Raw genomic sequence first — 14,855 nt, 5'->3', positions numbered from 1 at the left:
AGAGCATCCCTGAGCCTGGAGCAGCATCCCTGAGTCTGGCCTGGAGCAGCATCCCTGAGCCAGGCTGGAGCAGCATCCCTGATTCTGGCCTGGGAGATCATCCCTGAGCTCAACCTGGAGCAGCATCCCTGAGTCCAGCCTGGAGCAGCATCCCTAAACCCAGCCTGGCAGAGCATCCCTGAGCCCTGCCTTGAGCACCAGCTCTCTCATTTAATGAGCAATAACATCCACCAGGTCTTTAAAAGAAATGACTCAACACTTTCACCTTCTGAGAGTGAGAGAAAAAGATGTCTTTGGAGTCCATAATGCATGAAGGTGTTGGAAGCCTAATCTAGTATAAGCTGCCTTCAGCCAAGCCCTTTCAGCACCAGGGAAGAGAAATGAATATCTGAAAAGCAGCAAATAACTCCAATTGCACTCTGATTTCGTGGCACTGTGTGCTGGAGGTCAGGAACATAAAGCTGTTTATTTCTCCCCACGAAGCAGAGGCTGTTATCATAACCTGCTGTAGGTGCAGCTATTGCAAACTCCTCCTTCAGGGAAATACTGGATTTTATTACAGCATTACTTCACACCATATAAGCTCCTTTCCCTTCTTCTTTCTGTAGTAGTCTTGACCTGACCTTGGAGTTGGGTCCCAAAAGGAGGAGTTTTTTCCAGGAATCTGAGAGTGAAGTTATAATAATTTGGGCTGAACATTTACCAGATCTTTCCAGCTCTATTGATCAGATTTGTCCAGCTCTGCCAATGGACAACCATGACATGGAAGCTTTGTTAGGAAAGGAGAGGGTTGGGAAGAATAAGGTTTGGAGCTGGTGGAACTTTTAGTTGTTTATTTGCAAGGAAATTAATAACACCTTGATTTAGATACTGCTTTTTAAAAGGTGACAGGGAACTAAGTGGAAAAAAACCCCAAAACACCAAAAATCCCCGAAAACCCAATGAAAACCCCACATTCTCAACCTTGGAAATCCTGGGGAAATCCTAATATTATCACAATACACAGGCAGAAACAGCAATGTACACCCAAGGTATAGAAACATCTTGTGCTCATTTCAGTATTTTATTGAAATATAAAAATACTGTTATAAATTAGAGAAATCCACCTAATTTTGACTTAATAAATTTTCCTTAACTGTTGAATGAAGTCTATAAATCTACATTTATACATCTATCAGCATTAAATTTCTGGCCAAGGTGTTAATCCCAGCATTCTTCTAACTAAGTCTAACCACATTTAGAGTAATAAGTTGGTTTTAAATCAATATGACATAGACCAGACACATCCTCCAAAATCATGCTTTCAGTTTAGGTTGTAAGAAACATTTTTGCCTTTTTATATAAAATAATGAACGATTTGCTGGAATTACTGGGATTTTTTTTTTTACATCATAGATGACCTTTATCCCACTAAGCACCAAAAATGCACATACTTCTGAGTGCATATTAAATTTTTTTTCTCTTTAAAAGGGGAAAACAATCAAAAAGTGTGTTTTAATGTGTTTAAAGATGACAAAGATTTAACCCAATGCCCTTGCAGCTATCCCTGCAGTTTGTCTGTCCTGTTGGCTGCTGTTGGTTTGGTTTAATTTACAGTAAAGACTCCTGTTGTAAATTTTGGCCTTTTTGCCTCCCTTGAATAATGCAGTGCTCTCTAGATTCAATGTGTCCACATCTGGTTAGCATTCCCATCATCCAGATTGCATGGATGGGTTGGGGAGAGAAAATTCAGGATCACTGAGCTCCATGGTGCAGGGTTTGAAATAAAACTAGCCTGTTTTCTTCTTCAGGGTGGGGCAGCTGCTGGAGTATTCCCAGCACACATTTACACTTGTCCTAGCAAAGCCCAGGCTTTTGTCTATTTTTCCTTTGGATATAAGAGCCAGCAAGGTGCATTTTTGGAGTTGATGTAAAAAAAATGGTCCATTACAAACCAGAAAAAAAGCAAACAAAACAGGTTCTACATTTCATCCTTAAAAAAAAACCAAACCAAAACCACACAAACAACAACAACAACAAAAAAGATCAAACTAAAATTGCCAATTAACCAAAGTAACTGCAACTAATTCAATAGAGATATCTACCTGCTATCTACCTAAGCCTATTGATCCAAGAAAATTGGGATAAAAAGAAGGTATGGGTGCAGAAAGGGTGCACTCAGTTTGCCCAAGGGCTGCACCATGTGGATTGGCTGTACAATTTCATATCCACATTTCCAGATGCAGCTTTCCCAGAAAACTGAACCTTCCTCCTGAGCTTTGCTGCCCTTGGCTTTGGGCAGAGCCTGACCTGGTCACGTCCCACCTGAGCCTTGGTGTCACCAGCACAGGGCTGCGAGCTCAGGGTGCTCCCTGCTGAGCCTGGAAAGGCTCAGCCGTGTCCTGCAGGTCCTTCCCAGGATTTGATGGAACAGGGAATACCAACAGTGACCAAAGAGGTGTCTGAAAGCACATTGAGCAAAGTCTGTGTGCTGGAACTGGTTTTATTTCAGCTCCTTTCCCTGCTTCTTTCTCTACTAGTCTTGACCTAACCTTGGAGTTGTGTCCCAACAGCAGGAGGGTTCAATTTTGGGATCAATTGCCATCCCAAAGCACCCAGTGGAAAGGCTGGATGTGTCAGGGCCAGGGTTTGGCTGGGGGAAGAGTGCAGCTGAGTTATTTAATGGTTTGTTGGTTGGCTCTGGATCAGAGATTGTTGTGGAAAGGGACAACTGCAGGACAAACAAAGTGGTGCTGGTGGCAACCGTCCCCAGCCACCTCATTTGCCTTACAGAGAGAATTGTTTCAGCATTTGGTTGTTCTGAGCTGCTCAGTTATCACTTCACATGGCATGATTCTGAGCATTCTCTGCAGTAAAATCTGGGAATCTGATGCTGAGCCTGTCACATTTAGGAGGGTGACTGCTCCAGCAGCTCTTTGCTCTGGGACTTCAAACAGGACAGATGTTGCACATGGTTATGTCTAAAGCACCCCACTACCAGGATCAAGCAGCTGTGGCATTACTTGATTTTTCTCCAAGCCCCTCAGTTTCCATAATCTTACCAGGAGATTTCCATCTTTTTTAAGAGAACGAAAAGAATAATGTGAAATGGAAAATCCAGGCTGACAAGAAAGAGGCCATTCCATGAGAACTGTCAGAGCCCATGATCTCAGACCCAAATATTGTTCCTCACTCCTCCTCATGTCTCCTTTCCCTTCCCCTCTTCCACCTGCCCCCTGTGCCCCCTCCCTGCTCCCATGACAAGGGATGTGTCCTGCCTAACTGGGAAATGCATCCATAGATCCAGCAGGGGTGACCTGGTCAGCTTCTGTCTGTGGCAGCCTCTGATTCCCACAAATCCACTGATTTTCGTGGTCAGCTGCTTGGGACATCAGCTATCAACCCTTCTGTGAAATTGCTTGGAAGAGACCACAACTTCAAAAGGCCCAGGTAGGGCATAAAGAAGGACAGGGCATAAATCAAATTCCTTTAGAAAATCAGACTAAGATGTAATCCAAGTAGGGGGCATAGTGCAAAAGTTTTGGGGTTTTCTTGTTGTTTGGGTTTTTTTTTTTCTTTTTTCCTTACTTGTTTCACATGTAGAAAATAATAATTAGGAAAAAACCCCAGGACTACTAAACCACAGGGACAACTTTTTTTTTTGCAGGGAAATTTGTGTCATGCCCAAAAGAACGCACAGCCCTTTAAGTTTGTTCCTATATCACCCTTAGTAAGAGAATGTAAAGATATTTATTCATGGAAGTAGCTCTTAAAGGATAACTATTACAAAACATAATTATTCACATATTGAAATATTTTCTGGTTGGTCTGGCATTGAATTTGTTGGGGGGGGGGGGTGTATGTATTTTACAAGCATAACCTTGGAGAATTAGGAATTAAAGAAAAATGCACTTTCTTATCCATCTGTTGCAGCTCTGATGTTGAATGCAATTATTGTTGAATGCAATAATTTGAGATCTGAGCTTTAGTTTTGCACAAGAACTGGAATACACAAACAGCCACCAGGTTTGGGTGGTTGCTAGGCAGCAGCTGCTTCCTTCTTGGAGAAGCATCCAGGGCTGCCTCAGCCCTGCTCCTTCCATCCAGGTGACATCCACAGCCACCAGAAAGCTGGAGACAACTCCACATTTCACCCCAAAAAGCTGCCAGGAGTTGTGGGTTTGAGGGCTTTAACATTTCATCCTCGATTCCAGACTTTTCTACACCATTGATTAAAAAAGCACAAAAAAGGCAGTGGCCAATTGTCTTCTGCTGAATCTGGTGATAAAACCTGCAGCCCCCGTGCCCTGTTTTTTATGGTCATATGACAACATTTTTTGGTTTAATCTCTATTATTTAATCTCTATCTGGGTTTCTCCACCTGTTGCAATGGAATTCAAAAGGGGAAATTTCAAGATGAAACAAAGTATGGGTGCGTAGTAAAAGTACATTATGAAAAAAGATTTGGTTTTCTTCTTTACCTTCCAAAGGCAAATAATAATTCACTAACTGGAAAGCTTTATGTGGTGGAGTAACTGCAAAATTCATCTGTTAGATTTCAAATAGGGGCAAGTCTGTGGCAACCGAAATAAGTTAGAGGGAGACGCAAAATATTCTTAAGTTATGCAAAACAAAACTATTTGTGATCACACCAGTGACTTAGAAACTGAACTTTTGAGGCCTCATAGTTATTTAAATCTTGCCTATTGTGTTTTTTTCCTGTGAAAACTGTTTTTTTTTTATCTTGGTTTTAGCCTCCTGCATCCCCTATTATCAAGCAGTTTGTGATGCCTGTAATCACAGCAGTTAATGTGAGAGACTTCCCAGAAAGAAAGAATTATCCCAAGTATTACACAAAAAAAAAATGAATGCTTCTATTGTACAGAAGTAACATGAAAAGTCAGTATTCAATCTGGCATGGCTGGAGCTCCAGCAAGTTTTGTTTTATTGTACAAATCGTTCAGTGTCAAATTTGGCTCCTGAACATCCCATTTCTTTGTTTTGGAAACAAAATGGGAGTGATAGAGATGTGGGCTGGAGTCACTCCTTTGATACCTCCACAAAAACATCTGTACCCACGGCACACATCATTTTCTGGAGTCACCGCTGTTCTAAGAGTATTAAAAGGAAAAAAAAAATCAATAAATACCATTGTTACGCCAAAGCATCTCAAAAAAAATCCCTGCAGCAGGACATAAATTGAGTCATGAAATGCATAACAGGCAGTGCACTTGTCCTCTCTGAATTTCTCTTTCAAAAGCAGGTAAATATAAGAAATATTGAATTGGGAGGCTTCACAAAAACCTCAAGCTCTTATTATGCACAAGCAGCTCTGGGCAAATGTGTACATTTTGTAATTGCTACCAGTTCTGAGCCACACGGGCGGAATTTTTATTTACAGAATCCATTTGTGCCATCAAATTCTATGCATGTTGTGACCTTTACATAAATACTCATAATAACTAAAATCACTCTTCATAAATATGATTTTTGGCTGCAGAACTGCTCTGCCTTTGTTTGATTATGCACTGTATTTGTCATGTTTACAGTCACTTAAGAATCTTCTGGCTGTCTCAGGCATTCCTGGACTTCCAGAAATGATGTGGTCCCTGAAATGGGGTGGTTTTCATGCGAGGTTGGGAAGGGGATTCTGAGAGGGGTGAAGGAACCCTTCCATCAGCTCTTTATGGAATATTCCTATTCCCACATAGTCCCAGACCTCACCTCCAGGGCAAAACCCCTCCCTGGGGTCCCTGACCCCACTGAAGGGTTTGGTTAAAGAAATATCAGCAGTTTCCCAAAAAAATAAAATGGTCCCCAAGCAGGAACTTTGGCAAGGAACCAAAGGTGTCACCTCCCTTGGTGTGAGCAGAGGGCACCTCACACAGGAATCAGAATTTCCCAGGGTTTCCTAAAGAGACTTCCTTTTCTCTGAGCAGAACTTGGGGTTTTTTTGTTGTTTATGCTCCTCTCATGCTTTGCCAAATCCTCTTAGAAAAATGTGTCCAAATTACAGAAACATATCTAGGTCCCAAATCATGGTGAGATGTATAGATAATATTGGATTGCCCAACAGCACATCACTAAAAATTAAAAAAAAAAAAAAAAAAAAAAAGAAAGAAAACTTGGAGGAGAAGGGGAAAAGGGAGAAAGTGAAGAATTTAAGAATTTTCTTAATTTGTCTGTGTGATGGATGTGCTGAGGGTGATCCCTCTCTTTATATTATTAATTGGAGATAAAGAATAACAGCAATGCATAATGAAAACATCTTTTTTTTTTCACTTATGCATGGGTTTGAAGATCTAATTCTTGTGCTCTTTCTAGCCCCCTGATGGGCACCTTGCTTCTAATGGCACACATAATGAGACATTTATGACTTGTGGCTTTTTGATAGCAGACCAGAATCCATTTGTCCCTTCCATGGTGGATCCTGTAATCATCTCTGCAGGCAGCCAGCACAGCTCCAAGGTGTGCAAGCAGGGAGAGATAATTCACTTATCAAATCTCACTTGTAACAGAAGAAAAACTGTCCTGACACGTTAAAAAAAAACCCAACAACAAAGAAAACTTTTCTATTTTGTTTACACAATGACTCCTGTTCAGGCTAAAATGATTTCAGGCTGTTAGGCTCGCTCTGATTTGAAAGCCTTCCCCACCAAGCTGCCTTAAAACACCATCATTTTGTGCCACTGTGTTCAAGTGCTTTCTTTTGTGGCAAAGTGCTTGTTTGTGTTGGTTTGGCTTTTTTCATGACAAGAGAGGTTTCAAGGAAAGGGCTGGAGCTGCTTCCCCTGCTTCGAGCCCACGTTGCTGTTTGACCCCAGTTGTCAGGATGTGCAGGTGACTTTTGTAAGTTCAGCACAGGTGCTCTGAGAGGACTGAAGGACTGTCCCTCTGTCATCCTCTCTTGAGGAGCACATCCTGGGTGGTTTTTAGGTGTGTTTGAGCTCTCAGGATGGATCCCTGTTCTCCTTAAGCATCCTGGTTAAAATTCCTGCCCGGCCTTACAGCAAGGCTGCTAAATGTGAAATCCTGCAGAGATTATCAGTGCAACCCCTCCCCTCTTCCTTGAATTTCACATCATTTCTGGAGGCTCAGGAGAATCTGGATCCCTGGAAGTGTCCAAGGCAGGTTGGACAGGGCTTGGAGCACCCTGAGATAGTGAAAGGTGTCCCTGCCCATGACCTTAAGGTCCCTTCCAACCCAAACCATTCCATGTGCCTGTGCCAAGGCTTGCTGGAGACACAGAGCTCTCCCCACTAGCAACTAAACACAACATTTTTTGGTAAATTTCCTATAAATCAATTTGACACAGCAAGAACTCTGAGAAAATGTAAAATTTTCAGCATTCATATCTCTACCTTTCATACCGGGAACGTGAACCTTAGCTTTGCTGCTCAGTTTTATTTCAGGTGACACCAGTTTTTTGATATCCTTCTTTATGACACATGAAGAAGAGCAGAAGACACAGGTTTGGTTCCGGTGCTCGTTCCAGCTTGGCTTTCATCTCCGATGTATCCCTAACGTCCAGGTGGATTTTTTGGATGACTCACCTCAGATGTGAAGGAGCAAACCATGATCTCTCCCAGCCCTTACTGAGCAGGGAGCGTGATGAATCTTTAATGATGACACTTCTGTTTCCTCCAGGCTTCCGCAGGTATTTCAATTTTAAAAAGCCACGAGGAAATTGAAACAGTTCTAATGTTTTAAATAGAGTATAAATTACTTCCTCCAGTAAGAATAATACACAGAAGGAAGAAAAGGCCTTAAAAAATAATGTTTAAGTGAGACACTGTGTTAGCAGAGTGATCGCTCTGATACCCAACCCTGCAGCTAAGCCATCCCTGTCCTTTAGCTCCCAGGTGCTAAGTGGGGAATTTGAGGAATTTTTGGGAATTCTTTAGTCCTGTAGGGATCCTGCTGCCATGGACATGGGTGGGAGCCCAATTCCCCTCACCAGTCTCATGGATATTGAGCTAAGATCAACAAAAAACTTAATTTTTTTGTAAAGTGAAGGTTTGCTCTTTTCATAGCAGTGTGTGTGTTCTGCAGTGCTGTTGGATGGAGTTTTCAGGGAAGCACTGGAGGTTCCTGCAGGCTCCAGAGTTCACTGTGAGGTGATGCTGGTGGCTCAGAGGGGACAGGGGATGTGGTCGGTGCAGAGCAGCAGGGCTTGGAGCAGAACAAGGGAGACCAGAAGTGCTGACACACATTTGAGATCTGTCAGCATGTGAGCAGTAAGTGACTAAAATAGGCAACTATCCTGACAAAAGCTGGGGATGAGGCCAAGGCCAGTGATCTAAAGTCATTCCAGCTCTGCCTGGTGTCACTCTGGGTGTCAATCATAGAATGCTTGAACTTGGAAAAACTCTCTTAACATTGAGTCCAAGCATTCCCCCTGCACTGCCGAGGTCACCCCTGACCCACGTCCCCAAGCGCCACATCCACAAGATTTCTGAATGCTTCCAGGGTGGTGGAAGTGTTCCCCAGGCAGCCTGTTTCAATTCTTGAAAACCCTTTTGGTGAAGGAATTTGTCCCAATATCCACCCTGAGCTCCCCTGTCCCAGCCTGAGGCCGTTCCCTCTGCTCCTGTCCCTGTTCCTGGAGCAGAGCCCGACCCCCCGGCTGTCCCCTCCTGGCAGGAGCTGTGAGAGCCACAAGGTCCCCCTGATCCCCCTTTGCTCCAGGCTGAGCCCCCTCATCTCCCTCAGGAGTTCCCAGCCCCTTCCCAGCTCCCTCAGGAGTTCCCAGCCCCTTCCCAGATCCCTCAGGAATTCCGCAGCCCCTTCCCAGCTCCATTCCCTTCCCTGGACACACTCCAGCCTCTCAATGTCCTTGTCACTCCTGGTTTGTCACCAACCAGTGTCCTCCAGCCTGGCAAAGACCTGAACCACTGGGAAAGCAGCGTTTTTCCATGTTTTTTATGTGAGTCCCAAGTTTTGCAAAAAACCTGAGCTGGCTCCGTGTGGGGCTGTCCTGGGCCTGCCAAACATTCCCGGGCAGTGATTCCTCAGCAGCACCCTCACCTCTGCCATCGAGCTGGGCTTCAGCAGCTGATTTACAAGCACATCTTTTCTGAACCATTCTCTGAGGCAGCTGCCAGTTGGCCCGAGGCAGGATCCAGGCACTCGAGACTGGGGAAGCGATTCCAGCTGCACTCCGTAATTAGGAAAACCCTGGGCTGCAGCCGGATGTCCAGATGCCTCACAGAATTCACAGAATTCATGGAATTCACAGAATTCCAGAATCACTGGGTTGGAAGAGACCCTCAAGATCATCCAGTCCAACCCAGCCCCAACTCCTCAACTCCACCCTGGCACCCAGTGCCACATCCAGGCTTTGTTAAACACACCCAGGGATGGTGACTCCACCACCTCCCTGGGCAGCCATTCCAGAACTTTATCACCCTTTCTGTAAAATACTTTTTCCTGATATCCAACCTGTATTTCCCTGGGTGCAGCTTGAGGCTGTGTGCTCTGGTTCTGTCAGTTCCTGAAGACAGAGCCCAACCCCAGCTGAGCACAGCCACCTTCCAGGAGCTGTACAGAGCTCCCTGAGTCTCCTTTTCTCCAGGCTGAACACCCCCAGCTCCCTTGCCAAGGAAGCATTTGGTTCAACAAACAGGATCTGTGAGGGGAGAAAATGAAGAAGAGTGAAGATGTCACAGGACAGAGCTCAGGTGCCAGCAGCTGCTCCTCTGTTCCTCATGGCACCTCCCATTTTTAATTGATTGTGGTGGGAAGGGAAGGTCTGGGGAGGTTAAACCAATCCTTGGGATTTCAGCTTGGAGAGAAATAAGTTTCTCCTGCTCCCCACAGAGACAGAAAGTACTTGAAATGCCATTTCTTTCATGCTTTCACACCAGGGAAAAAGTGAACTTTGCATTTTGTTGTGTAACAAGGGTTCCAGGGCAATGTGTTTTGTCAGCAGTGAGAATCTGAACGCCCGGTGTGTGACAGGTCTCAGCTAAAGCCTTGTGCTCCCTGTAGTGCCTTCAGTGCAAACACAGATTCCAGCTCTTTTTAAAGGTTTGGGGTTTTTTTTTTTTTTTGCTTGTTCTCTTAACATGAATTAACAAACATAAAGCTTCCAACAACAGATTTAATAATACCATGATAAATGCCAGTGCTTTTGCCACCAATGCCATTTAATCTTTCTCAGCAAATACATTCAATGACTTGCCAAAAGTTTGAGTGTTTTGCAGCTGTAGGATTCCTATAGCAATGTGAGAATGTCCTTGCATGGGATAGGATACAAAGAGCAATGCAAAACTCTACTGTGGATAATTTAGCAAAGAAAATAAATATTTCCTCTTCTTCTCACCTCTTGCCTCTTCTTCTCTCCTTCTTGCCTCTCCTGCTCCAGAAACAGCTATTTTTAAAGTTAAACAGACATAAATTTACCAATCTGTTCCAAGGGATCTGTGGGATATTGGAAGGTTCTACCCATAGAATATTGCTTATCATGGGAGGTTACTTGGATAAGAATAATTTACCTGTTCTGTGCAATCTGCTGTGTGGACTTTGACAACTTGCTCTTCTTTGACTCTGTAGTCATCAATATTTCTCTGGTGCTGGAAATGCATTTGAATGAAATTCATGGAAGAATGAGCCTGTGGGATCTGATTTATCCCTGGACTGCCTCTGGATTTCTTTGTGCACCAGCTGACATTCAGAAGTTGATGATCTCCTATTGTAGTTTCCTCTTTGATCTGAGACAACTGCAGGGTTTTTGCTGCAAAGCATTTCTGGAAAATATTGATAACTTAGAGGAAGTTGTTACTTTAATTACATAGGGTTTTTTTATCAAATTTCTATTAATGTCTCAATCCACAAATTTCTTCTTTACCCCACTCTTCAGGTTATTCTCTATTTAATTGTTTTAAAAAATAAGTAAGAGCACACATGGCTGCTCTTCACCATGAAGGTGCCCACGTGTGTCTCACCCCAGCACTGATACACTGAAAATAACCTTTCCATGAGGCTTCCCCAGCAGCAGAGGAGAGTTTTGTCCTTGGATCCTGTCCTCCTCACCATGCACCACGACAGGGTGAGGAGCTGGCTCCAAGGACATCTCACCCGTGTTTGGTGCCAGCAGTTTCCAGTGCTAGACCAGGTTCCTGCCTTGGCACGGATTGCAGCCCAGCATTATTCCTTTGCCAAAAACCATGGAGAGGGCCCTCTGCTCTGGCTGTTTGCTGGATTCTGGTTTTTCCCACACTGTGGCTAATGAGTCCAGCTGTTTGCTCTGTGGCTCTGGACTCTGCTGCTCAATGACAAAAACAAACTTCTCCCTTCATGCCAGCCATGGACATGCATGGTGGCATTGGCATCTTGGAGTTATGCTAGGGAAGTGTTAAAGTGTATTTTAGTGTATCTTATTAAACAAAAATCTCGTCAAAACCCCTCTAAACATTGTGGTGGGACTAAAGATTTCTTGAGGGATAGATCTGATATCTTCCTCCTCTTGCCCTTCGCCCAAGGAGATGAATTCTGTTGTGGTGGGTATAGTTTAATAAACAATTCCTAAAGTGGAGCTGATTTATATTCCTTTGTTAATATAATGTAACACATAAACTGAATTTCTGCTTAGCAAAAAATTTTCTCCTGTGGCAGCCTGCCTGGGTGGAAGAAAAATAATACAAAAGGTCTTACCAGTGGTGTGACATGTTGCTGTAAAACAACAGCCAGGAACGTCAAGAGATTTCAGTCCAAATGGAGAATTTCTGAAAATTAATTCTGGATGCTTAATACAAACTAGAAAGTAACGTAATTTCTGGCAAAGCAGTTGACAGCAGACGTAATGTATCAGTGCAATAGCCCAGACTGTGTTAAATGGAAATTAGCTCCATGTAAAAAGCTGCAGAGGGAGAACAGTGCTCACAGAAAACAGCCCATGACAAAAGCAGAGGTTGAGATGCTGGTGGAACAATTATCACTGAACTGGGAATGCTGTGATGTGATAGAATTTGTGGTCGTTGTTTGGAACCACTGCAGCTCTTTAAATGTGAAGGTGCCTCAGTGCCAGTGAAACCCAGCTCCTTGCTGGGCTGTGTGTGCTCCCCGTTCTGCAGAGAGCACAAAAGGGGTGTTTGCTGAAATCCACATTTCCTGGCTTCCCCAGTCCCTCCACGGTCATGCCCAAAACCATGGAAACCAAAAGCAGAGACAGTGAAGCTTTGGATCAGCCCTGGACACAGTGTGGGGCTGTCCAAGTCCTTGCAGTAGGATCCCAAGGTGTTTCAAGAGCCTCTTCTGTGGAGGGGGAGAAACAGATCCCAGGGCAATCAGATCATTTCCTTGACTCCTTCCCTCCTTCTGTGCTGCATTTAAAAGCACATTTTCTAACCCATCTCCTCCAGAACACTGACAGTAATGTTCTTTTCTCTGTGTTTTTCCCCAGGGGTGACACAAAAGCGCTGGGGCCCTGATGGTCAGAGGACATGCACAGATCTTCAGCTGGAGAATGGTGTGTGGGGAAAATCCAGCCCTACCAAGGTAAGATAAATAAGTTCTGTCTGGGGAGCAGTCAGCAGAATTCAGGAGGGTTTAAAAAACAAGCACTGATTGCTGAGCAGTGTGTTTGGACTTGGTTTTGTTTAGCTAAGCTTAGCTTAGGCAGCAGAAAAGCCAAATATAACGATGGTTAAGTGTTGTGATTCTGCGTGCTCTTGGTGAGGGGGAAAAATGACATGTTTTGCTGGGGAAAAGAATTTGTAAAAAACCCTCCACAAAGCTAAATCAAGCAATATCCCAAATATCAATACACTCTGCTTGATATGTCCTCAGGATAAAGCCTGAGGTTTTCAGCTCACCACAATTACTTTGTGTATGTGTGGGTTTTTTTTCACAAGATGCAATGAAGCTTGAAAGCTCCCAACAAGCACAGGATCAGCTGGCATTGGGGGAGGAGAAAATAATACATATTTTCAACAGAAAAAAGGAAAAGTAAATTATTTAAAATATTGGTACAGAAGTTTGTAGCTAATCAGGAGCATTTCTGACATGCCTTTGGACTCTTGCAGGATGTCTCCATCTGTGCAGCCCTCAACAAAAGAAATAAATGTCAAATTAACTACTGGAGCATGAGAGATGCATCCAAAATAAAGTCTCTCAAGGAACATTCTTCTTTGGTGCCCTGTAGAAATCTGGAGGAACTTGAGAATTTTGGAAGGCATGCAAAGGTCTTAAACCTGTAGGTAGAAGTAAATGAAGTGAAGAAAATATGAGGCGAATGTTGTTACAAACCATGAAAGAAACAGAGGAGGAAGAAAATGCTTTCCCTGAGGCTGTGAAATTATTGAATTGTCCAAACCACAAGCAGCTGGTTTAAAGAGTTGGTAAAATTTATCTGGCATTTCACCTCATTAATAAACTCTTGATCTACCTCTGCCTGTTTGGGTTCCCAAGAGGCTCTTTCCTAAGAGATACAAAGCAAATGTTTCTGGTGATGTTTTCCTGCATGGAGGAGGACCACAGGGATGGTTTTATAGGAGCATCAGATCATGGAATGATTTGGGTTGGAAGGGTCCTTAAAGATCATCTCCCCTTGGGCTCCAGTGCAGTGTCACCCTGATACTTTGTGCAGGCTGCCCTGGAGCAGAGGCTGGACAGAGTCACAGAACAAAGCAGGGATTTATTCCAGGATCTCCTCATGGATCCACCTTGGGCAGCAGCAGAGCCCAGCCAGGGCTGCACCCAAATGACCCAAAATGGTCCCAAAATGCACGAGCGCTCCCGGGGCTCTCCCTGGGATCAGTTCTGCTCCATTGGCACCTTGGAGTTCATTGTCCCATTCCAGCTCCAGCCCAGGCAGTCCCACCCTGCTTGTTTTTCTCTCTCCAGCCCACGGTGTTTGTGCTCCTGGGCTGAGGTTTGGATCATTTGTCCTTGGTGCCCAGCTGGAGCAGGAATTGTTTTGTGTCCCTGCTCTGTGCAGAGCTCAGCATCCCCTGGTGTGAAGCCCAGACTCACTAAAGCAGCACAGAATGTGAAAAACAGAAAAGCTGAAACCTGATGCATCGTTTCTCCCTTCCTGAGAAGAGTGACCATGGCACCAGGGAGGTTATAGTGCTGCCACCCTCACAGTCTCCTAGAGGAAGAACAATATCGTGTTTTGTGAAGCCCTTGTTGAGTCCTGGCATTGATTATCAGGTGATAGAGACACTCAGCTAGGACTGGGGTGAATTCATAACAAGCATGAATTGATGGTACCTAAACACAGGATGGGCTTTCTTTAGGAAGCTAATCCTCAGATTCTGCTTGCCAATTCAGTGTTGTCTTTGGTTTTTGGGTTTTTTTTTTTCTGTTAGGATCAAGAGATCTGGGAACACAGGGCAGGAGCAATCTAATGAACCAGTTTACAGCAGCAATGAGATTAGACCAGATGCTTTATTGCATAGGATTTATGTGCCCAGCAGGATAGATAATAATAGCAGGAGGCTTTAAACTCAGGTTTACTCTGTCAGAGAGCTGGAACATAAAAGCACCTCCTTTGTCACCTCGAGGGAAGTAAGGTGTGGTCTATCAAGATGGATGTTTCCTGTCATGGATAGAAAAATTAATCTGGGCCACTCTCAGTCTCTGGGCCACTGTCAATCAATCTTGTCCATATGTGTTTGTACATGGTTGGCAGGTGTCACCGAGGAATCATAAGAAAGAGAGAATTAACTAAAATAGTACCCAGAGCCCTTGTGGGTAACTGTATCACTTTTTTGGGAGTTTTTCATGCCTATAACTGATTATAAAGCTGTCATGCCCCTGGTGCCCATGTCTTCTGAAGCATGTGATGTCACAGGCCAGTGATCCATAGTATACTTAAACGCATTCTAAATTCCAGCAGATCATCATGAAAGAGGAGATTATAGTCTGAAACT

General features: G+C 43.9%; 1 protein-coding gene across 2 annotated transcripts in view; it reads left to right on the top strand.

Moving 5' to 3' along the window:
- Positions 1 to 14,855, top strand: part of C6H10orf90 (chromosome 6 C10orf90 homolog) — a 95,396-nt gene that overhangs the window by 52,732 nt on the left and 27,809 nt on the right. For both annotated transcript variants that reach the window (XM_085582975.1, XM_031505288.3), the window contains exon 2: positions 12,383 to 12,477. Coding sequence is in view for 1 of the 2 variants with exons in the window: in XM_031505288.3 (XP_031361148.3) it covers positions 12,383 to 12,477 (95 nt within the window). In the remaining variant the exon portion in view is untranslated. The remainder of the gene's footprint in view (positions 1 to 12,382; positions 12,478 to 14,855) is intronic.

This window comes from Lonchura striata, chromosome 6 (assembly GCF_050655825.1).
Source record: "Lonchura striata isolate lonStrDom1 chromosome 6, ASM5065582v1, whole genome shotgun sequence".
NCBI classification, from domain to species: Eukaryota; Metazoa; Chordata; class Aves; order Passeriformes; family Estrildidae; genus Lonchura; species Lonchura striata.
The sequence above is the reverse complement of the archived record's forward strand: the minus strand, read 5'-3'. Positions and strand labels throughout refer to the sequence as shown.